General features: G+C 36.4%; 1 protein-coding gene across 4 annotated transcripts in view; it reads right to left on the minus strand.

The window, feature by feature from the left end:
- The window catches only part of LOC111051468, a 35,965-nt gene that overhangs the window by 4,881 nt on the left and 5,777 nt on the right, over positions 1-25,307 (minus strand). The window contains exons 2-10 of one of the 4 annotated variants that reach the window (XM_039429530.1): positions 20,695-20,931; positions 17,700-17,843; positions 16,601-16,891; positions 14,141-14,348; positions 13,564-13,704; positions 11,903-12,075; positions 9,380-9,565; positions 5,122-6,517; positions 636-781 (exon numbers count right to left, since the gene is read on the minus strand). In XM_039429530.1, the coding sequence (XP_039285464.1) occupies positions 636-781; positions 5,122-6,517; positions 9,380-9,565; positions 11,903-12,075; positions 13,564-13,704; positions 14,141-14,348; positions 16,601-16,891; positions 17,700-17,843; positions 20,695-20,922 (2,913 nt within the window). In that variant the 5' untranslated portion in view covers positions 20,923-20,931. Of the gene's footprint in view, positions 1-481; positions 782-5,121; positions 6,518-9,379; positions 9,566-11,902; positions 12,076-13,563; positions 13,705-14,140; positions 14,349-16,600; positions 16,892-17,699; positions 17,844-20,694; positions 20,932-25,307 lie in introns of all 4 variants that reach the window. The other 3 variants (XM_039429518.1, XM_039429511.1, XM_039429524.1) reach the window with 3 other exon arrangements.

The following is a 25,307-nucleotide window of genomic DNA, read 5'->3' on the forward strand; positions in this document are numbered from 1 at the left end:
TGATTTTATCGGCTATATTGAGCATGTAATTGGAATGGTGATTCTCCTGTATTACAGCAGGACTTGTAACTTTTATGTAACAGGCCCCTGGTAATAAAGTTTCTTATGAAAATGTACTTCCTTTTTATAGGTCCAAGTGTCGGTTGCACAAAAGTCGGTTGAGTTTTAACCGTGATCAATTCCACGAGAACCAATCAGAGAACCTGTCTTATCAAAGAGCCTTCTCTTATTAGTTCTCATGAAATTAATCACGGTTAAAATTTAACCGGCTTTTGTGCAACCGGGCCTTAACCTAATCTAAAATATTTACAAGTTTCTTCATCTCTGACAAGTATATCAACATGCAGACCGATCACGAGGAGTTAAAATTCAACCACCCTTTATCAGTTTGATAGGCGTGGTTAAGTTAGTCAAGCAAGAAAGATAAGCAGAGACCGCGTTTAGTAGGTGTGTTGGACAAAATAGAGTAGAAGACACACACTAGCACACAGACAGAGGAAGAGGGGAGCGGTGATTCAACGGTCTGTGGTGATCACCAGGGTGGTGCATGAAGAAGCAGGGTGGTGGTGGTGATTTATATCAGTGGAGCGCTTTTTTAGTGAGGCGGCTGTTGATGTATGAAAACTAGGATCGACCTGCGTGGCTGTGGAATGAGGCGGACGCATAGAGGAGTAGCAGCCTGAGTTGGAGGCGGGGGCAGAGTTGGAGGCAGAGGCAGAGGCGGGGCTTGCGGGGGGCGGCGAACACTCCACGGCCCCCGCTCCGCTCTCCTTTCCTGCAACTTTCAATTACAACAACAATATCAACATTACCGCGCCACATTACAAGCTGCTTCAATATTGCGCTTCAAATAAAATATAAAATGAATACTATAGTAGACTGATAAACTCAAACTTCCTAAAAAATTAGTAGAGGTGATAAGAAACCTCCTAGAATTGACCTGGAGGGAGGGCATTTTCTGAATTTAGTTCAATCACTTATCTGAGATAATAATAGCAAGGGGTCGCAGGGAGCGGAGCCCTTGCTAAGTTTCATCTAATCTCCTCCATAGAGGGGGCTCCGCCCTAGCAGTTTCGTTCAATCTCATGAAAGGCGCTTCATGAAAACTACAGATACAAAATTATTATTATTTTATCATTTATAAGATAATACTGTATTTATTTAATTATAATATTCAATATTAATTTATTTATAAAATTATTATTTCTTATCTGAGATGAAAATTAAGATAACATAAGAGAGATGGGAACTGTAACTCTTAGGCCCGGTTGCACAGAAGCCGGTTAAATTTAAACCGTGATTAATTTTACGAGAACCAATCAGAGGTTTTTTTGAAAAGACGGCTACTCTGATTGGTTCTCGTGGAATTAAAATTTAACCAGCTTTTGTACAACCCGCACTTAAACTCAACTGATAGAACTGGAGTGAAGTTCCCTCTCAAAAATAAATAAGTAGATATGATATGAAACAAAAAGTGTAACCAAACCTCATAAAACAACGTGAAGGGAGATCTTCTAAATTAGCCTAGTTCATTCACTTCTCTGAGATTTAAAGTAATATAACATAATAGAGATAGGAACTACAACTCTTAAACTCAACTTATAGAACTGAAGTGAAGTTCCCTCTCAAAAAAAGTAGGTGTTTATGAAACAGAAAGTGAAATAAGTCATTCTAGAATCAATCTAGATTAAGTTGATTTTCTAATTTAGTTTATTCACTTATCTCTTAGATGGAAAGTAAGATATCATAGTAGGGATGGGAACTGCAACTTTGGGACAAGTCCAAATAGAGTTAAGTAAATTACTTTTTATATCATTTCAAGTTGAACTCAGTCATCATTTACGAGACCTTCCTTAGATACAGTATAAGCATACCAATTTATTTTTTCAAGAGTTAAAACTCAGATGCTTTCCATCAAAATAATCCCGGAAATGGAAACGAAAAGCATGATGCATTGATAAGCCTGAACTAACTGATAATAGTAACTATGTAGAGCGTAGATAGAACAATACTGATAATCTTGTGAACGTAATAATGTAATTCACAGATTATAAACTACTGTTTTTTATTTTACCCCAATAATTGCTTGATAATTCGAATCTTAAATACTGTACTTATAAATTCTAATTAAAAATACAAACCATGAATCATCATAAATTATGATGGTTGAAAACCAATCATCATGATAAAAAAAGGTCACAAATGAATCAAGATGCACAAAAATAGAACAAAAATACGGAAGAAACAAAACACAAAGCTTTCTAATATCAATCCATCACCATCGTACCGGGAAGCATACCACAAACAATTCAGAACAACATGTATAACATAAAACGTGCACATGACATACACATCTACTAGATTAATTATACGTATCATTTTCACTTGGCATAAATCACTGAAGCACAAAAAATAAAGATCACTAAAAAGTTAGTGAGTTAACAGAAATGGGGAAATAGAAGACTAGCTAAAATAATAATATTTTTTATGATTGGGTCCAACTGATACAATGAAATGAAAGCAACAGTGAAGCAGCATGTGGTTATAGCGTATGTATTTTTATCCCTACCGAAATTTCAAAATTACGCAACCGTATTTATAATTTGTTCTATTACAATTAATTCATTGTAATTAAAGATAAACCTAAGCTAAATTATGCTAATTAGCTAATACGTAATCAAGCTAAATAGACCAGTTGTCACATTATATATTTTGGACTCAAGATAGGACAAAAATCATGAAGAGTAAACATAACCTATTTTTGGACAATTTCTATCTAAATTAGGGAAAGGAACAGTTTTGGGCTTAAAGCCTGTTGTTCCTCTCCCAATCATTCATAGTTGAGAATTATATTGTATCTATCAATGTGTAAATAAATAAATGAATGAATAAAAGATAACAAAAGAATTGTACAGTAGTTTCTCTTATTGTAAATATTGGGAGTAATATACGATTAAAAATAATTAAACGCTGAAAAAATGTGAAGAACAAATCGGTTTTACTTTTCAACCATACAATATCTACAGAGGAAGGAAACTGATTGATTTTTGTGGTTTTCTTTCTAATATGTTTCGATATTTTTTTATGTTCTGGGATAAATTAAATTAATAATCATGAGGAACAAAGTTCATAAAAAAACTATTCAAATTACAGAACGTTGACCTAGCGACCATAGCGTTAATCTGAAGTTATTAAAATGATCAACTTGAATGGCTGAATCGCAATACTGAACTACATGTAAGTTATTTAATTAGAGAAAGAAAACAGATTCAGGTAGAACGTTAATAGAATATGAATGAAGTCAGCATGAAAATTTAGCTTGAAAACAACCAATAAAAAATACTTTACTTCAACAATTTGGTACTGAAAAATAGAAGCATATCATTGGAAATAAGATTCTCATTTACTGGTTCGGATTTCCAGTAATCCACGTCTTAAAGGTGCGTAAATTTTCGTTTGTGCGTAGACTTCCGCAATCGACGACGACAAGCATTGTTGACATTCATATTGTCCAAATTTCAAGTGTGCTAAAAAAGCTTATCGAATAACATATCATTATTTGTCTTTATTATTCAAGAATCAAACCATTTCAAGCTGCGTTTACACCAAAGTTATCAACAAAATGGTTATTTTCCGTCCTTATAGATTCTATTAGATTGAATATAACTTATCATACACATGATGTGCATTATGTGATTAAACGGAGCTTGACGAACACATTAAACTCCGTTTAATCACATATGCACATTATGTGTATGATAAGTTATACTCGATCTAATAGAATCTATAAGGACGGAAAAATAAAACATTTTGTTAATAACTTTGGTGTAAACGCAGTTTAATATCAACATATAAAAAAGTATGAACTCACCTCCCCCATTAAAACATAATTGAGCATGCATAATCTTTCAGATTATTTAGACAAATTGAAATCTACCCAATCTGAGATCCGCACCATGTCATGGTCGACGACGGCATTTACGCACAAACGAAAACCCAGCTTGATCTCAGATTGGGTAGATTTCAATTTGTTTAAATAACCTAAACGATTAAGTTCGGTTATGTTTTAATGGGGGACGTTGAGTTTATACTTTAAAATGACAATATGTTGATATTATTGGAAATATTTTGATTCTTGAATAATCAAGACAAGTGATAAAAAGTTATTTGATCAGCTGTTTTAACACACTTGAAATTTGACAATATGAATGTCAAAAATGCTTGTCATCGTCGACTGCAGTCGTTTACGTACAAACAAAAATGCGCCAATTAATGTTTAAATCTAGACTGTAGACTGGAATATTATTTATTCTATCACTTAGAACCATCAATAGTGGTCTATAGTATAAGTGAACTTTATAATATAATAAATAGTAGGCCTACTTGAAAAAATTGACGAAAATGTGTTACGACGACTGTTGCACCATGCAACAGTCAAGCATCAACGTAGTTGAAACATCAAAGTGATCAATATTATTATTATGCTGATCAATGTATTTTGAAGACTGAATCAAATATACTTTAAACCAAAAAAATTCCGAAATAATTTCCAATTTATGTCCGAAACATGTTGCGGCAAAATAATTTAAAAGGGTACTGTGATTTATATTTTTATTTATATTGAAAGTAGCCCTAAAGAAAAAAGACAATAGGTACTTTAAATCAAATATACTGAATAGATGAATAAAACATCATAAATAATAGATCTATATGGCATTCTATAGCCGAAACATGTCGTGATTGAACAATTTTAAAAAGGTACTTTATTTATATTTAAGAGTAGCCAAAGAAAAAACAATTCTTATAAATCAAATATACTTTTAGGTAGAGAAAAGGATTATGAATTTGGGCTACTGTTCACTCAAGTTTTTGATAGTAAAAAGATAGTGTTTCGAGATGTGTTCCCCCCCCCCCTCAAGTTTCACCCAGAAAATACAATAATAATTATCATTCTCTAAAAAAATAAGGTGCGTGACTAAGGCTATTGATAGCCTAATCAATTCATTTCCCCAACAAAAGTTACCATTGAAGAGATTTTAACGATACGCTATAACCAATCTCACAGCTCCAAACAAATATTACGCAATAAAATCGGCTGATTACTACTAGCTGTCAACTTACCAGACTGTTGTGATTGGGCGGCATCTGTTGACGACTGGAGGGGAGGGGCGGGCGAAGGCTTGTCTTCTACAGTTGTTGCCGCTTTTCTTCGTTTAGCACTGTTGCTTCCTTTCGCTTTCACTTCAGTTGGTTCACTTTCTGAAGTGTCAGCAATTTCTTGTTTTACACTGAGGCCGTCACCATTCTTCGGGGGAGAATCTTTTTTAACAGGCAAGGACCGTTTACGACGTGCAACTGTTGACACACTCTTATCGTTGATATTCGATTTTGAATTTGGGTTATCCTTCTCCTCGGGTGGATCACTATTAGATGGATTGTCGACTCTGCCAATGAATCCGGCCGCCAGATGTCGCTCATTCTGTTTGAGGTGCGCGCGCATGATATGCCTGATGCACTCGCCGCGTGTGTACGTCACAAACGAGCACTGTGCAAACGTACACCGGAAGTGGTTGCAGCCGAAATGGTCGGCCACATGATTTTTCAGCTCGGTAATGTTCTTCATCTTATCGAGACAGACTAGGCACTGAAGGGTTTTGCTGTACAATATGTTAGTCCTGAACATCTCCCGCAAACGTTCGAGCTGCATTTGTTCGAGTTCGTCGTCCGCTTGACTGTTGCTCTCCTCCGCTTCATCCTTGACTGAATCAGCGGTGTCGATTACGTCTTTCTTGCAGATGGACTTCAACTGGTACCTGGTGAGTACCCTGATGACACCCTCTTTGGACGGCGACAGTTGGCCTGCTTCATCGTCGGCTGTTGACCGCATCGCATCATCCGAGTCGTGGTGCACTCCATTCACCTCCACCACTAATGGATTCATGAGAGGCGGTGGTGGGGGCGATTTGATCGCCTCCTCGTCCTTGGACGACAAACGACCCGTTCGTGTCCTCGACGATTGTCTGCTCGACCTTCCTTCCCCGTCCATGCACTTACTACCATTAGTCTTTTCACTTGAGGCATCAGCTGCCCCAATAACAGCACTAACACTACTGGACCTACTGCTACGACTAAACTTATCACCCGCATCGTTATCTTTAGGAACTAAATTGTTGTCGTCATCACAGTGTTTCACACCGTTCGACAAACAGTTTGTTGGTTGGTTGCCGCCGCCGCCACCCATCGCCTCCATCAAAAGTCGACTGATACTTTCGATTTTTTTGGTTTTGAGTTTGGAATCGATTTTGGGCCGACTGGTGGTGGGGGGTTCGCGCTCCTTGGAGCTGTGTCGACTGCTGAGCGGAGTGAGCTGCAGCTGCAGCGAGGCGCGGTCGCACGCGTCGTTCTTGTGACGCTCACTGCGGCGACTCTTCGGCGACTGGCGACTGCTGCTGGCGACCGCCACCGGGCTGGGCGACGGCGATGCTCCCACTGCATTCTTGCAGTAGTCCATGCGCACCTGAAACATAGCCAACAACCTTTCAAAACATGCCACTATAGTGAAGTCCACGTTATAATGGCAGAGGACAAAGATAGGAGAAAATCGTTGCTGATCCTCTGTCTTGTCAATGCCTTCCATTGACGGTAGCTGATACAGTAGCTTATTCATGTAATATTAACTGTTCATTCTCGTTTAAAATAATCAATTATATTTTAATATCGGGGTACCGAGCTTCGCTCGTTATTTTTATTCATTGATAAACAGAACACAATAATTCTAGAATGATCGTGTTTATATTTCACAGCTGGCTATACGTCATCTTATGAATTTCGGGGATGCGATATTTTTATTTCCACGGAATCACTCGCTCACTTTTTACTATCCACAAACGACGTAAGCCTCAGCTGTTTCAGCCAAGGATGAATTATCTTTTTAATGTCATTCAGCGAGTTTTCCCAAGGATGAGACCTAGTGCAATCGAATTTTTATATCAAACCTAGTTTGTTCCAAATTTCGTGAAAATTGTTAGAGCCGTTTTGAACATAAATAACCAGATATAAATATACAGAAATTGCTCGCTTAATATAATAGGATTAAGCAAGAAATCATATTTTTCAATAATTTCATGATGAATTTTCATAATTAGGATGAAATATTTTGTTAATCAATTATTCATCATACATTGTTAATAGACGATCTGGCAACAAAGCAAAGCAAGAAAGAGATAGCGCTATCCGCTTTCTTTAATGATAGACAAAGATAGCAATACCATTGCTAATCAAACACTGCCATTATAACGTGAACCTCACTATAGTTTCATCAAGAAAATGGCAAATTCATATAGTTTGCCATAAGGTTACCACCTTACGGGAGGGTCGCACCTAGCCTGAATTCATCTTTTAAGCAGTCAATGCATGGGCCTCACGATGTATTAGCCTAGACAGACAGTTTAACGAGACCATCCGATAACACGGAAGTGACCTCACTAAAAACGTTTGTTCATATCCCAGCACCTCTGGCTGCTATGCAAGCACTATATATACTAGAAACTAGATCAGGGATCATTCAATCATAAAATTATTTATCATTTTAATTTTCTCCCATTGTACTACTCTAACTTTGTGTGTGAATCGAATTTGAAAAATGAAGCTGATTCTCAAAATACCATTTACTAACTACATAATTACGTCTTCTGTTCAGGAAGACTACAAAATCCATTTTCTCTTTACAGTCAATTGAAAAGCAGTACAATTATTTCTACAATGTTGAAAAACACTGTCAGATTCTCTAGATTTTTCACAACAAAAGCTAAATATTTATTAAAATCAATATGAAACTATGAAATCATCTCATGAAATAAGATAAGGAAAGTATAAATGAAGTGCCATAGAAAAACTGTAGGAAAGACAAGAAGGGATTGAGTAAGGAATACTAGAATAAGGGAAAAAGTGGGCATGAGAGATGTCAGTGATAGGATAGAAATGAGGCAGTTGAGCTGGTATGGACATGTACAGCGAATGGGGGAACAAAACAAAACAATTAGTGAATGTGAGAGTGCAAGGAAGGAGAGCAGTGGGACGTCCAAGGTATTCATATGAGGATCGGATTAAGGAGATAGGAAGAAGAGGAAAGACTGTTCCAGAGATGAAGAGAATGGCGATGGATAGAGAATCATGAGAGAAATGGACTGAAATACACCAACTAAGGCACACTAGGGAGAGGCAAAGAAGAAGAATATTACACTTGAGTACAATAAATTCTACAAGACTGACGGTCCTAACACACAGTTTGATATTTTGCTGATTTCTCTGTCATACGAACACTTTGATACATTCAGTATTATAGTGAGGTCTACGTTATAATAAGCAGTGGAGATTGATAGAAGAAAAACGGTGCCGATTCTCTGCCTTGCCAATGCTTTCCATGGAGGATAGCTGTTACTAGTATATCTGATGTAATACTAGTAGTTCTGTGAACAGTAGACCTCACGCAGTATTCTCATCCACAAGTACCTGATTGAAACTATAGACCTTATGGAAAAACAGCAATAGACTGGCTTCTCCACACATCTGTGTAATCACTTGTCAGCTGATTTATGGTGAATAATTCTATAGTCTGATTTTTACTCTAATATTGGCGTATGAAGGAGGCTCTTTTTCCTTTTATATTATCCTTGAAATGCAAAATATCCAAAAACATTGTATATACGTCGACGCGCAATTAAAAAAGTAAAATACCTGTCAAATTTCATGAAAATCTATTACCGCGTTTCGCCGTAAATGCACAACATATAAACATATACACATTTAAACATCCGTGTTTCGGATGGACACGTTAAGCCGTCGGTCCCGGCAGCCTAAAAAGCAGTCGTTAGGTCATGTCAGAGGCCCTGAAATTGATCTGCTGCGACCTGAAAACTCTGACACCAGACCTGAGCCAGCCAGGTCACTCGATATTATTATTATTATTATTTAAACATTCAAACATTAAGAGAAATGCCAAACCGTCAACTTGAATCTTAGACCTCACTTCGCTCGGTCAAATATATTGTATCCTCAGATAAATAAAAGTTAAGATTGCAATTAAAAAATAGGTAGTCTTTTCGAAAAATGAATTTATTTGATAACCTAGTTGGAATTTAAATACTATTATTCTGTCGGAAGAATAATTTATTTTACAATTCAAAGCCAAGCAATATCCCTTGAAAAAAATTACAAATAACACATCATGTTGTTCAATCTACAATGATAAAATCTGATAATTTGAAAATTGGTGATCTAGAACCCCACAAAAATGCAATTTTGCAATGCTTTACGGGATCCTGTCATGACCTGTATTTATAGACCTTGTTACATAGATGTGATAGCATGCAGTGCTGACCTGTATGCCGATACGCTTCTCGCTGCTGTTGGACGGTTTTGGGGAGGCCATTTTGCGCTTGTGGCAGATCTGCGTGTGTGACTGGAATGCCGCCTGCCGCTCAAACTGACGTCGGCAACCCGTACAGCGCAGGCGCAGTACCTCCGTACTCGAGGAGCCCTTCTTGCCCGCCTCCGAGCACCACTCCTACATTCAACACCACAACAAAAATATCATCACCAATTTGTTATTCACATAAATATTAATTCAATGGCCCATATTAATAAAGTTGAGCATTTGCTTATACTTCTAAAATATGGAGCATTTGCTTCATTTTCTATGAATGAACGTGAGCAAAACCTTTTGCTCATGCTCATCGAAAAAATAGTTTGAGCATTTGCTTATACTTCTAAAATATGGAGCATTTGCTTCATTTTCTATGAATAAACGTGAGCAATACCTTTTGCTCATGCTCATCGAAAAAATAGTTTGAGCATTTGCTCAAAAGTAAAAGCTTATACTCAAAATTGTATGAATAAACTAGAGCATTGGCTCAACTTTTGGAGCAAATGCTTCAAAAAAGGTGAGTCTAGTCTAGAGCAGCTTATCACCTTTTGCTCATAGTAAAATGGCTCAACTAATTCGTACGAGGAAGAGGAAACTATACCAGATACGATCACAACCAGTAGTTGAGAACTATTAAACTCTTTTTAGATTCAACCATGATATATATCACCATTATTCCTACAAAAGAATAAATACAAAAGATAGCTACGGTACCTGATTATAAAGATAGTCATCACAAAATAGGAAATAGGCATTTAAGAAGATGAGAGTGTAGACGGTTATAAGAAGGCTATTGATATTATAAGAATATGCTGAAGATTATTATAGAGATGACATTTTTGCACGCTATTATTTTAAAATTCTAAACTCAACTAACCTAAAACTCTCTCTATTCTATTGTATTGTATTGTTTGCTAACGACGTGGTAAAGTGGTAGAGTGGACAATATTGTCCAAACTTCGCCACGTCAACATAAAAAAGTCATTCTATTCTATTCTATTCATAAATAGAAAACAGAGCAGACGACGCAAACACAAGCGGTGCACCCTACTTGCATATTTAGCGCTTCCGTGAGCTATAAAAACAAAGTAAGGCTACAAAAGTGAATCAGCTGATGAAAAATCTTTAAAATACGTGAGCATTTGCTCCAGAGTTCAGGAGCATAAGGTAAGAGTATAAGGTGAAGCTTATTCTTATCAAAATGAGCAAATGCTTTTGCTTCTACCTTTTGCTCATGAGCAAAACCTTATGCTCAATGCTTTTGCTCATGAGCATTTGCTCTGGTTTTATTCATATGGGCCATTATGTTTTCATTATGGAAAAGTACTACACCATCACACACAACAAATCGACACTGAAAAAATGTTCAACAAACATGTATGTTGAGATAGTTTGGGTAAATTTAATTATGTTTGTCAAACAATGTTTGCCCGTGGCCAGTGTGGACACGTCACCAAACAAAACATTTGTAAGCACTGAAGCTTTTTATGTTTTACAGAAAACACTGAAAATGTTTGGAAAAACAGTAATTTTTGTTTGACAAACAATGATTGTCCAAACGTTTTAAAATGTTTGTCCCTGAGCCCCTCAACAAACATGTGTGTCGAACATTTGTTCATTGTGGACACGGCTTTAGACTAACCACATTTATTGGAAACTTTCAATATCAAGTTTCTACTTGACTCCCATTTCACTCAACGTTATAAGTCTTCACTTCTCTAGATTGCAAGCTCCTTATCTCATAATTTGAAGAATATATTCATAGCATTTCATAATTGAACAAGAAGTCATTCTAGATATTCAGGATGCCACTATTAGTGATAATAATAATTGACTTCTTTGATAGATGGGCTAAAAAATTATAAGACGTCTACTAATATCAAGCACGATTAGTGACTGAATATTTTCGTCAAAGAAGGGTAGTTTTATAGTAAACTAGCAGGGAGCCCGTTCTGCGCAAGGGTCTATTTTAAAACTTGATAAACCGACGTAATGGAATCTTGAAGAATTTATAATAGGCCTATAACCATCCTCGGTTAATTAAGAATGTATATGAGAAATTTCAAACTTCAAATTTTCAACTTGAAATTTCAAATTTCAACTTGATAAACTGAAAACTTGACGTAATGGAATCTTGAAGAATTTATAATAGGCATATAACCATCCTCGGTTAATTGAGAATCTATATGTAAAAATTCAAGTTAATCAGTTTAGCAGTTCAGACGTGATGATGCGTCAAACATAAATTTCATATCCCGTACGTTTATAAGCCAGTTATTTCCTTCATTATAGTACAGATTTCATATTCATGGATACTAAAATGTCGATAGATGAATAATATATCTAATCATCTATAGTAGTATAATATAATCATATTCATCCAATCTTTGTACAGAATATAGGCTACTAAAAATATAACCTTCTTTAACATCTTCACTTCATTTTCATTTCGAAACGGTTGAAGAGCAGAAAACTTACAGAGTTATCTGGAGTATCAGCCAACCGTTTGTTGTTATTGCTCGAAGTACTACTAGATGGACTGGTTTTGGAGGAAGCGTCAACTTGCTTCTTCAACAGCTTATCCGCGTGAACTTGTTTCTTCTGAATTTGCCCTCTCAACCTCCTCACTTGATCGTTTGTCTTCCTATGTACTGTAACAGAGTATCTATTGCATAAAACCACAGTTATGAGATAATTCATTGAATAATCTGGGTTTAAAGACCAAGCAATTGAGAGTAAGTAAATGGAAACACTAAAGAGTACATGTTTTGTAGATGCCAAGCCACGAACTTATACTTTATTGATTCATACAATAAGTACATCATAAAAATAATAGGGAGAGAAAAATTAAGGTAACCTTGTGCTATTCCTCTACAAAATTTAGAAAAGGTTACACATAGTCCGAAATAGGTCAAGTCTTGTAGTTGTTCACTTCACAAAATGTTCAGTCCTTAATTATTACTTATCATCAGCACTGTTATTTTGGAATTTACGATTCGGCATTTTGGCCAAATGCCTGTTGATAATGAATCATCCGTATTATATCAAATAAACATTGTGATAGGGTCACCTTGCAAACGTGACTCAACTATAAATTTACAAAAATACTATTTTAAATGTGACCGAAGTTTCAAAAAAAAGACACGTACACTCCCAGTTTGTCATTATTCGATTTAATTGAATACTAAGCGGATAGAATAGCTTCTTCCATCAGGTTTTATTTACATTCACAGAAAATAACACCTAGAAATATAATATTAGCATATAAATAAATAATACATGTAAGTCAGTGACCGGTACAGGGATAATAACGTTATTGCGTATGTTACAAATAATGTGAACAATAAAAATTGATTTGATTCGAATTCCAATGACTTAACATTATTCCCACTAAGCCCGGCCGAGCGAGTATAAATAGTCCCATTATTAGAACTTATGGGAATAGTATTTTCATTGTACAGGATAAGTTCACTGATTATTACATGGATTAATATCATAGAGAAACAATAGCGTAAATAGATATCACATGGTATAGGGCGTTTATGCCGCAACTTTTACTGTTATCTCAAGCCGATTACTGTCGATTATTGTCGATTTTTACTGTTTTGACCGGGTAAGAGTATATGAACGGCACAATATGAGAGACACATAGACAGCGTCATAAAGCTTCACAGGAAAGAACTACATGGACTATCAGCTTGAGATAACAGTAAAAGTTGCGACATAAACGCCCTATACCATGGGATATCCACTTATGCTATTGTTTCTCTATGTTAATGTTCTGAGATTATGTACAGTTCATTCTCACAAATGATGAAGAACGGTAGTTAGTTAATTTTATTGACCAACGAACATGGATCTTATATCTTAGATTAGTCCAATTAGAACGAATGGAAATAATATTCTTACTGCACCAGACATAATGTCAACAATGAAAAAGCATTTAAAAATTTGATTTTCATTTAATAATGATAATTCTAGATTCATAGGCATTCGAACAAATTCTCATTTGAGCAATTACTTATTCATTTCAATAAAACTTGACTAAGGTATTGAAATATGTGACAGAAATCACAAAATAAGTAAGTTTAAGAAAGCACTAGAAATTTAGTAAGTGCAAAAAAGTCACTGATAATTACCTTTGCCTAGATGCCTCATAACACTCCAGGAATTTGTGAAAAGGTTGGAGCAGCAGGGACACGTGTATGCAATTCGGAAAGAGCCGTGAACATTTCTGGTATGATGACTTAGCGTCTTCTTGGAAGAGAACTTGATTTTACCTAAAAGTAAAAAACAAATTAGTTGAAGCAGTCAAAAAAAATATTACTCCCAATCGCAAAAGTTTGGCAAAAATATTTCATTTTCAATTTCTATTTTGAATTATTTAGGAATGTTTCATTTCATCAAGGACAAACGTTTCCAATTATAGAAATGAGAAAATAAAGATTATCATAAAAACTACGACTACGCCCCGTTTCGGAAAGACAATTTTCTGACTCCAGCTGTTTAAAGTCTCGAGCTTAGCTAAATCCCGAGCTCGGAAACCGGCCCTTATGTTGCAAATTCCATGCAGAATCAATGGTCTTCGTTATTCTTCTTCTTTATTCAAATAAATAAACATCCCAAAAAGCAAGCACAATATTATTGTTGGTCTTCAGCTGTTACACCTTAGCAGTGGGACACCATGTATAAACATAATATGTACGGCATCCTTACACAGTCCGCAGATGTGTTCGTGGTGGCTGAGTATGTGCTCCTCTTTGGCCGCCGGACATTGCTTGCCGTCAGAGTGCGCCACCTTGGCGGGCGTAGCGGAACTGGCGGCAGGTGACGGCGGCACACGGCATCCATTCGCCACTATCTTGCCGTCCGGTCCCAGTGTCACGCCCTCCTTCATCTGCATTATGTTCTGCAGTTCGGACACCTGCAACACACGACACAGCACATCTTTTCAAACACAAATTTATTTATTCCAAAATCACAAAAAAATATATTGATGTAATTGTTATACAATAGCTGCATTTCAAAAGTTCCGATAAGACTCATTTAGAGATCCTTCTTCCACTCCACGTGAATCTCAAGTGAAAGGCAAAATCTCTTCAATACTGCAGTAGAAACAGATTTTCATCCCAAACAGAGCTGCGGGGCAAAAACTGTCTTTCAAACATTACTCTCTGTAGCATTGGATTGAGGATATTGAGGGAATAAGAAGAGTAGTAGAATAAGACTGTATTGAATGGAGGACCAAAGGAGGGGGTGAGGCTACCATAAAAACGAGGTGTGAGGAGAAATAATAATGAAATTGATAAATGAATCTAAATACCTTGATATTGTTTCTTTTCACACCGGTCGGAAATGAGGTGGAACAATAATCGCGGTAAGGACTTGAGGTATTAGTTACGGTTTTCACGGCCGGTATAATATAATCATAAGAAAAATAAGAATTAAATAAGGGTTTCCACAATACTGATAATAATAAGATAAAGAATATTGTGGAGCGGTTTATACAACAGAGGATTAGATGCTTCTCGTAGCAATCACTTCATACGAATGGGAGCCGGGGGTGACGCTTCCACTGAACGCATGCGCTAGATTACAAAGAAAGGGTTACTGCGCAACCACAAGTAACGAATAGAAACCAAGTGGAGGGCTGGCCGAAAAATTACATTATATGAATTAGCTGGGACTCTCAAGCTACAATAAATAATAATACTAAATACGAAACACCATCTATAACCTTGCTTGACTGGACCATAAAAGCAATTTGGCAACGGCGTAGAGTTGCAAAAGGATTTAGTTATCTGCTTTGTCAAATGACAGACAAGGAAAGCAAATCCATCTGATTAATTATATTTTAATCCCTGTGGTTTAAATTTACTAACCAGTACTTGAAGGAAAAGAGCATTTATATTTTCATTGTATAATAGAATATAGGCATCCAACTTTTCTTTCTATTCCACAATTCTCAATATAATATTAATATAAGTTCCATCCCATAGTTTATTCAATATAAATCTTATCACAGCTTATTTGATCTACTTCTGAATCAGTCCAGATCATAATTAAATTTAACTATAACAGAAAAACAACAACATGTATCTATTAATGATTAAAATAATACCAATTATTGATAACATTTATTTCACAGTCAGGTCAAATGGAGATTAAAAAAGAATCAAACACAGTCAGGTCAAATCACAGAAACATTGTATGAAACATAAATAATCTATATCAATCATCCCTACTCAGACTACATACACAAAATGCACATGAATGCGTCAATTATAAAAAAAATATCAGCATCACAACAAAAAATATCTACAAATTTACACAACTCACAACATTCATCATTGAAAGTCTCAGCATTATTTAGCACAGTGACTATTGTTTCTTTGATTTTATTATCACTAGATTTTCCTTTGATATTCGAAACTTCAATTTGATATTAATCAGTTGCTAGATTCATAACCTGAATCTCACTACAACTGTCATTGAGAATTATGATATAATTCATATTATCGTCTAACAATACGAGTATATGAAGCAGTTTACAGACTAAGGGTGTGATCACATTGAATGCCTATATGTGCAAATGAGAAACAAAATCTGGAAAGAGAAACAGGAATACTCACACTGAACGCTAACACTTACTGTTTGCGTTCAGTGTGAGCAGCTACATGCAAATCGCAATGTGTTTCAATTGCACTTTTCTGATTTGGTTTTTCGGTTCATGAATGATTCGACATAAGGTACGTACAGATTTACGCGCCGGGAACATGAGCAATTCACTTTTAATCAGCTGATGCCCAGCTTTTTATATCTGTATCTTACGGTTTCTGTAAAAATACAGATATAGTCAGCTGATTAAAAGTGAATTGCTCATGTTCGCGGCGCGTATAACTGTACGCACATATACATATACGCATTCAATGTAATTACACTCTTATGCGCCACGAACAAATAAACAAAATCAATCCATGCCGAGTTGGAAAAATATAGAGCTATCTGCTTTGTCTAATGACAGACAAGGGTAGCAAACCAATGTTATCGGATGCTTACTTTATAGCATGAACATCGAAAAAGATAGAGCTATCTGCTTTGTCTAACAGACAAGGGTAGCAAAACCAATGTTGATCAGATGCTGACTTTAAAGCAAATAAATAGATTGCAGCTGACCTGATCCTTCATGAGCGATCCGGCATTCTTGCCACCGGGCGTCTCGTAGGTCTGGTAGACGCCATAGCTGGTGTTTTCGATCGGCTGGAGATGGACGGTGGCGTCGAAACGCGTCTGCTCGCGCTGTGCCACCTTGTCCTCGGCGTCGCGGTAGTACTGGGCCATCGATGCCTGCTGCACGATGCTCGTCAGGTCCTGACGCGCCGTGATGCGAGTTGGCGGCATCAGCTGATGGTGCAAGTCAAGCCCTCCCCCTCCACCGCCATCAACCAAAAGTGTGTGATCTTCCACCTACATGACACACAGACAGATTATTTGAAGATAAAATACTAGAAAAACTTCAATTTCCAACTTCATATTTTGAAAACATAATTTTAAAACTTTTTTATTCAACTTTATATTTAAAAAGAGTCAATTTTTCTACCTTGATGTTATTTTTAGAACATTATACAAATAAGAACAAGTACTATGACAGTTATATCTTAAAATAATTTATTTTTCAACAAAAAAATTACACAACATGATACAATCATGAACGACTATGACAGTTATGTTACTTTCACAAAAAGTCTATGTAAAGATTCTCGAATTCATTTTAACCATCAAATTCCCGGATAATTCAAACTTGTATTCATGTACAATCTTACTGACAGTACAATGGAAAGAGGCCTGCGTTAAGAAGTTTTTACACTTCCCGATTGTCGGTCGATATTTATTGGCCGACAATTAGAATCGCTGATTGACTAACTATCACCAATATCTGATTCTCAGTCGATTCACCAGCGAGCAAGTTGTACTTTTGGTGGTGGTAATTTTCATTTTCACAAATAGTGAATATTGTATTCATTTTTATTAATATCATGTTGTATATTGTGTGAAAATGGGGAAAAATTCTATTTGATTTTGATTTCTGAATTCTGAGAGTCAGCCGACAGTCAGTAAGTGTGAAAACGACCTTAGGTTGCCCAAAGGTTCTACGAGACTTAATTTCATAGTTGTTAATACATGATAGAGCACCCACGGTATGTAACAGTTTTGAATTAATTCATAGATATTCATTTATCCCGTTTCATGTTCAACATTTTCTGGATAAACTTACCACTTGACTGTTCTGCACATGATTGAAGCGACGCGTGCAGTAGATCCGCTTATGGGAGATGAAATTGGCAACACTGCGAAACAGGTTCTTGCACACTCGACACTCATAGATGATGTCGCATTCATACGACATCAAATGCACAACCTGAAAAGACAGACCATTGCCGATTATTATTTCAACGAATTAATTGAAATTAAAAATGTTGCAACAACTTTTTTTTTTAAATGCAGACCTTCAATATTGAACCGTTCTTTAGTCACTGTACAACAATGTATTTTGTTGATGGATAGTTGGACATAGGACTTCAATCTCATTAAAGTTTCTCTATCATCGTATCATGAGGTAACATGACGTGAAATGCCTTGGTCAGATCTAAGAACATGACCAAAATTCGCTTTGAAATTTTAAAATTTTGCTTTGTAAAATGTTTTTCATTTTTTCTTATATAATTTTATATTGACTCAGTTAAGGGTTCCAATGTATTCTTAGTGCTTTCACCCTGTTGGGTACCAAACTGCCTTTTATCAAGAATCATGCTAATATTTCTTACCTATACGATAGCAATAATGGAAATAATCTTAGCAAGATAATTGGTCTGCAATTTTGGGTAAATATTTTCTCCCTTGTATGATGGGAGAGTTTCTTAATCTTTTCACTTATATCAACATTTTTTGAGTAATATTTGCACCGTAAATTATTATTATATTTATAACAAATATTGTGTTGGTTATAAGTAAAGCCTGAATGAGAACGGAAGAAGTTTTAGCTAGCGTCTGTTTATCGTAAATGTAATTTAATGAATAAAAGAGTAAATGAATAAGTGTAAACTTGACTTAATTCAGACTTGTTAAATATCAAAATTGGGAAGAGAAGAAGGAAGTTTTGGTTTCCGTTATCGTAGATGTTACCCAATGAATGAATAACTAAGGGCAGGTTTCCGAGCTCGGGATTTAGCTAAGTTCTAAACCTTAAACAGCTGGATTCAGAAAATTGGCTTTCCAAAACGGGGCGTAGTCGCAGTAAATAGTTGCAGCAAAATAAATATTTATTTTCTCATTTCTATAATTGGAAACGTTTTTCCTTGACGAAATGAAACATTCCCAAATAATTCAAAATAGCTGAGACTTTACACTATTTTCTCTTTATTTTGTGTTACATTTTCTAGTTTTTCAAAATTTAATTCGAACGTGGACTGCGACTACGCGTTTCAGAAAGCCAATTTTCTAACTCCAGCTGTTTAAAGTTTTGCAGTAAAATAGATATTTTTATCTTTTCATTTCTATAATTATTGGAAACGTTTTTCTTCAACGAAATGAAACATTCCTAAATGATTCAAAATAGCTGAAACTTTACACTATTTCTCTTTATTTTATGTGTTCAATTTTCTAGTTTTTCGAAATTCAATTTAAACGTGACTTTGACTATGACTACGACTGCGCCCCGTTTTGAAAGCCAATTTTCTGACTCCAGGTGTTCAAAGTCTGGAACTTGGCTAAATCCCGAGCTCGGAAACCGGCCCTAAGTGTTAACATCACAAAATTTTAGACTTATTAATCATTAAAGTTGGAGAGACAAGCAGCTTTGAATGTTATTCAATAAATGAATAGATAAACAAGTGTTAGCATGACATTTATGCCCAGTTCCAGCCAGAGTCGTTACATAGAATCAAACATAGCTATGTGAGACATAGTTTGAAATCACTGACATAAATGGTTGGTCGTTGCACAGTCGTTTGCTGAAGCCCATTTAGCTATATCTCGAATTAGCATCACACATAAGTCACACTGCAGCTCTATTCACTTTTTTCCGTACATGCTTCTATCCAACCAATGTCTTGGCATCAGGGAAAGTTTCAATCGACATCACTGTGAACAGACCTAAAAGACCTCACATAAAATTGATAAACAATATGGCGACTCTTGGCTTTTGGCGAGATTTCTCACCATATTTAGCGATTTGAAGGTTATAAAGAACTTGAAAACATATGGAGAGAAATAGTTATTTGTGCAACTAGTGCGCAAAGTGACAGTTTGCTGCACCGAAAGAAACGTTTACGCCCGAGCCGTAGGCGAGGGCGGAATGGTTTTATTGAGTGCAGCAGAGGAACTTTGCGCACGTATTTCACATTAAGTTTTTCCTACAGTTACCATTGAATATGAAAAGTGGGTAATTATGGGTAAAATTGCCTGAAATCCATAAAATAACTTAGTAGTGTTTGAATGGCGAGGCGGCTGTGTGGTGTGTGCTGTGGTGGCACTGTGCTGTTGCTGTCCTCGTTATAATATATAATAGTAATAATTAGCGCGTTGTGCTTCGTTGCACCTCTGCTCACTATAGCAGCCACAGCAGTCACTGTTACCAACTTCATTTTGATTTTGCTGCACTGTTGCTCCATATAACCTACTAAGTATTTTGCGTTGCCATGTTGCAAATCTGGAGTGCAGAAAAATTTTTCCCGCACTAGAGCGGAAAAGTGATTCTTTGCGTTATGTAATCAGTGCAGCAATGGCCACTTTTCAACGTAACTGTAGGAAAAAATAATTTGCTTATATATTGATGGTTTTTCGTAGACATCGTTCAAAAAAAGCTGTCACAGCCTCTAAAATACATTTGGTGGGAGTAGATATTGGATTTAACAGCACGACTTCGGGCCCATGACTTAAATGACCGTTTTTAGCTATTGGAGACATAAATAAGCTCTTTCTGACGACTGTGCAACGAAGTCATGTGTCTAATTGGGCGTTTTTAGTTTTATGGGAGCTATAGTTTACTTTGACATCTGTGCAACGAAAAGTGGAATTATGGCTTCATAAATAAGTTAAAAGCCTGACTTTAACTTTATGTGACGACTCTGCAATCGGGCATTAAACTTGTTAAATATCAACAGTAGGGAGACAGTTTTGGGCTTTATCTAATTGGCTTATCCAGTTGATTCTCTCCCAATCTTTGATTAGATTAAGTGCTTTGTGTATATAAATGAATTTGAAACCCCTACCTCTGGCGTGCTAGTCTCGAACAGCCGCACAGCCTGCCGCAGACCGGCGACACTCGTCTCAAGCGGCGGCCGAAGCACTGAGTTGTCGGGCTGCTTGAGGGCGCGCACCGCCCGCAGCGGCTTCTTGGCGTGGCCATGCGGGGGCGGCACCTTCGACGAGCCACCACTGCGCGACGGGCGGCTGCCTCCGCCTCCACCACCCCCGCCACCGCTGTTCGGCTTTGTCATTCTCACCTCCTAAACACACAAAACACATACTGAATTATGGAGTGCTCCTTACTGTCATTTAGGCCCATTTGTACAGTGAAAGCTTAAACTGAATTTAATCAGTTTATAATGAGCTGTAAACAAAGTTGATCAACTCTTATTTGGCAACGTTACACTCATCTGATCCAATTTCCATAGGACTATTTTCGTGCAGATGACTACAGCGGAAAGAATCAACAGGCTAAAGCCCAAAACTACTTTCCCTTTATAGGTTAAATATATAATATATTAACAAGACACAGTATATAGGTTATAAAAGTCATTTCAAAATAAACACTCTAGACCACCAAACTATACAGTAAGTATATTACCCATATATTGGGTAAATATCGGGGACTGAGCTTAGCTCTGGAGTACAAAAGCATAAAAAATATATTACGAAAAAAGAAATTATAATAATATTCATACAGAAATGTTCTATCTAATCACAGTAGATTGAGATTAATTCCCAGAGGAATGTAAAAATTTCCCTCACAAAGGCCCAGTTGCACAAAGGCCGGTTAAATTTCAATCCTGATTAACTTCACGTGAACCAAATCAAAGAAGACCATTCCAAAACGATGGATCTACTGGAATCATTCAGGATTGAAAATAACCCGGATTTTTTGCAACAGGCACTAAGTACCTGATTGAATGATTACAAATGTTCAACAGCTGAGTCATAATTTTGACACAGTCCCACACACATGAACTCGCTCACTCACTTCCATCACCAACAGACGACGAAATAATTATTATCAGCTGTTTTCCCAAGGATAAATAATAATTATCCTTTTAATGTCCTTCAGCGAGTTTTTCCAAGGATGAGACCTAGTGCAACCGAATCTTTATATTATAAACCTACTACTATGTTCTGAATTTCGTGAGAATCGTTAGAGCGGTTTTCGAGATCCGGTGAAATACAAACATATAAACAGAAGTTGCTCGTTTAATAGTATAGGATTTAGTTTAGACTGTCACTGTGCAAACGGCTCTAAGTGTAATGAAAAATTAAAAATAATGAACGAATTTATTTCTAAAATAGTACTAGGCCCGGTTTCGAAGACACTTATGAAATCGAATTTACCATCAAAGCTACCATATACATTTTTAACAATCAACATTATATCCATTACATTTAACAATCAACATAGGATTGCATCGCATTGAACAGGTGTCATCATTCAGATACCTAGGATGTTTGATTAAAGAGGATATGCGGTGGGATTTACAAGTAAAAGTGAGAATTGCAAGAGCTAAGAAGGAATTTCAATTTTAATTTCATTTATCGCCAATTAGAATATTCAAAACATATTACAAACTCTTTATAATATGACATATCATTAAAAATATAATTAAATAAACATAATTACTCATACCAGATCAGATAATATTAAGCCAGATAAGAAAATTGGTGTGTACAGGATGCAAATGGAACTGTGGAAGAAGATGGCTAAATGCTCTGTGTGGAGCGTGGCTCTATATGGAGCAGAAACCTGGACGCTCAGAAGACAGGAGGCCTTCGAAATATGGGTGTGGAGGAAGATGGAGAGGATCAGGTGGATGGATAGGGTGCGGAATGAGGAGGTACTGCGTAGAGTAGGAGAGGAAAGGAATATTATGTCAGTGATAAGGAGACGGCAGCGGAACTGGCTGGGACACTTGCTGAGGCATGGAGGCCTCCTTGTGACGGCAATGGAAGGATGGAGGGTACTGGGGCGTTGGAGAGTGAAGATGATGGATGATGTCAGGGATGAGGGGAAATACTTCATGCTGAAGAGAATAGCACAGGACAGAGAGGAATGGATAAGGAGGAATCATGTATGGACCTACCCAAGGGCAAAATACTGATGATGATGATTACATTTATAATAGTTTATTCATTCATTTTCATTTATATTTTTATAAAGAAGCACTGATTGGGAGAGAAAACTAAGGATACTCCTTGTACTATTTCTCTCCCAAATTTATATAACATCTTAAAAGTTTTTGACAAACAGTAGATATTGTACCCAGCTTGCTTCATTTTCAGGAATAGTAGGCTATTTATAATAATTTCAAAAATTATAAATCAAAACATAAAGTTCTAAAGACATATTAAGTCATTAAAACATGATTCAATATTCAAACCTTTATTGTTTTAATAATTGACCGAGCGAAGTGAGGTCTAAGATTCAAGTCGACGGTTTGGCAGTTCTCTTAATGTTTAAATGTTTGAATGTTTATATGTTGCGCATTTACGGCGAAACGCGGTAATAGATTTTCATATATACATAAGCAATGGGTCTCAATTATTCGAGGCTATAGTTATTTGGGGGCGCGACAGTCGAGGCCTGCGACGGTAGAGGACTGTTTTCCAGTCCTCTACGGTCGCAGGTCTCAACTGTCGGGGCTCTTCAAAAATTAAAGAGGCCTCAACTGTCGCCTAACGCAGGCGACATTTAAGGACTCTTTTTTAGGAGTCCTCTGCGGTCGCAGGTCTCAACTGTCGGGGCTCTTCAAAAATAAAAGCACAGAATAGGTACAGAATGGAAACTTGTAATGAATCGCCTATCTAATCAATGCTTTTTACATGACCCCAATACTAAACACGTCACGTGACCTTGGGAAGTTCCAATCCTGGTCTTCTGATTGGCTCGTAGCAGTGAACGAGATCAATTGATCCGGATCATTGAAGTGATCCGAACCTATCATCAATACTATTACAATGCGGCGCTTCCTAACAAGATGGCGGATTTTAGCGTCAGGGTACTAGCCAAGTTTCCTTACTGTATGTATACTGTGATAAAAGGACTCTTTTTCAGGAGTCTTCTACCGTCGCTGGCCTCGAATGTCGCAGTCTCTACCGTCGCTGGTCTCGACTGTCGCAGGACTCTTCTGTCGTTTACCTCGTTTGACATCGACCCAATTATTTGAGCTGAATTTCAAGTGTGTAATGGAATTTGTAATTAACGTCATTGAATAAAACTCGATTTGATTTGAACAGCCTCATGTTGAAGTGTTACACTTTCAATTGTTTTGAAGATTAAAGATTGTTTCATGTTCAATAAAATAAGTTTCTGACATTTAACATAAAAAACTGTCCAATAATAGTTCAATCACAACGGATTACAACTAGTGGTTTGACACCATTCTAATGTGCTCATAGAAAATAAATATCAATATCATCGTAAACATACTGATTGAAAAAAAAAGAATTATTTCACTCAGGCTACATAATAGATCAACTTAAGCAAGGATATCTGATCGATTATATAAATTTATCTACTGATATTTTCCTCCAGGAAAAAGGAAGATGATAGATGGCTAGGATGCATGAATAACATATACCTTCACCTGAAAAGGGTGCTGTCAAAATACTACGATATTGGTAATACAGTCTATAAAACAATATGCAATACAACGCATAGAAGCTGATCAATAGGAAACATAGCTCGAATCTTATAATAGTTTCAGGGGAATTTATGGAGGTGGATTGTAGGGAGAGAGTTGATAGGAATTTCTATAAATAATTCGGACACCTTCCGATTATGTATAATTACTCATTTCGGAATGACCAACGGGGTGAATGAATGAGTGAGAGAGAGAGGGAGTGAGAAGGAACAGAGCAACGACAAAAAACAATCAATAATAAGAGTCCATTACTCTGCCTCGTTTCGTGACTAGAGTCAACTCTCATAATTGACACGTATTCAATGTGAGCTTTATAAACAGAAGTCACACAAATTGAAAGAAGAAAATATTTCAATGATTTGATAATGCCATCTGTTAATATAGATATACATTTACTACCGTCATAGTACACAATCATTTAATCCACTCACATAATATAATATTTGTGCAGCAGAGAAATTATTGAAGTATCATTAGTACTCTACATCATCCATTTTGTCGACAAAACTATCTTTGATTAAAAATTCACAAAACGTAGCAAAACACTTATTTACTTTGTGATTAGCTCTATTTTAACAAAAGACTCATAGTATATGAGTCATCATTAGTACTCCTTATCATACATTTTGTCGACAAAAATATCTTTAATGAAAAATTCACAAAACTTAGCAAAACACTGATTTACATTGTGATTAGCTCTGTTTTAACAAAAGACTCATAGTGTATAAAAGTAGCATCACAATATGTGGTTCCTATCCCAAAACAATGCCAATTCCATAAGTATGACCTCATTCTTTGCCATTACTTTAAAAAATAGGCAACAACATTACCTGTATTACAGCACGATGATGATAAAACTAGAAAATCTGTGTGGATATTGTGTTAATGTGTTGATATTATTCATTCGGATAAGAGAAAAGGATGAAAGCTTTAGAGGCGATTTCTATCTTCATTCGTGCGCAGTTACAACAGAC

This window comes from Nilaparvata lugens, chromosome 1 (assembly GCF_014356525.2).
Source record: "Nilaparvata lugens isolate BPH chromosome 1, ASM1435652v1, whole genome shotgun sequence".
NCBI lineage: Eukaryota > Metazoa > Arthropoda > Insecta > Hemiptera > Delphacidae > Nilaparvata > Nilaparvata lugens.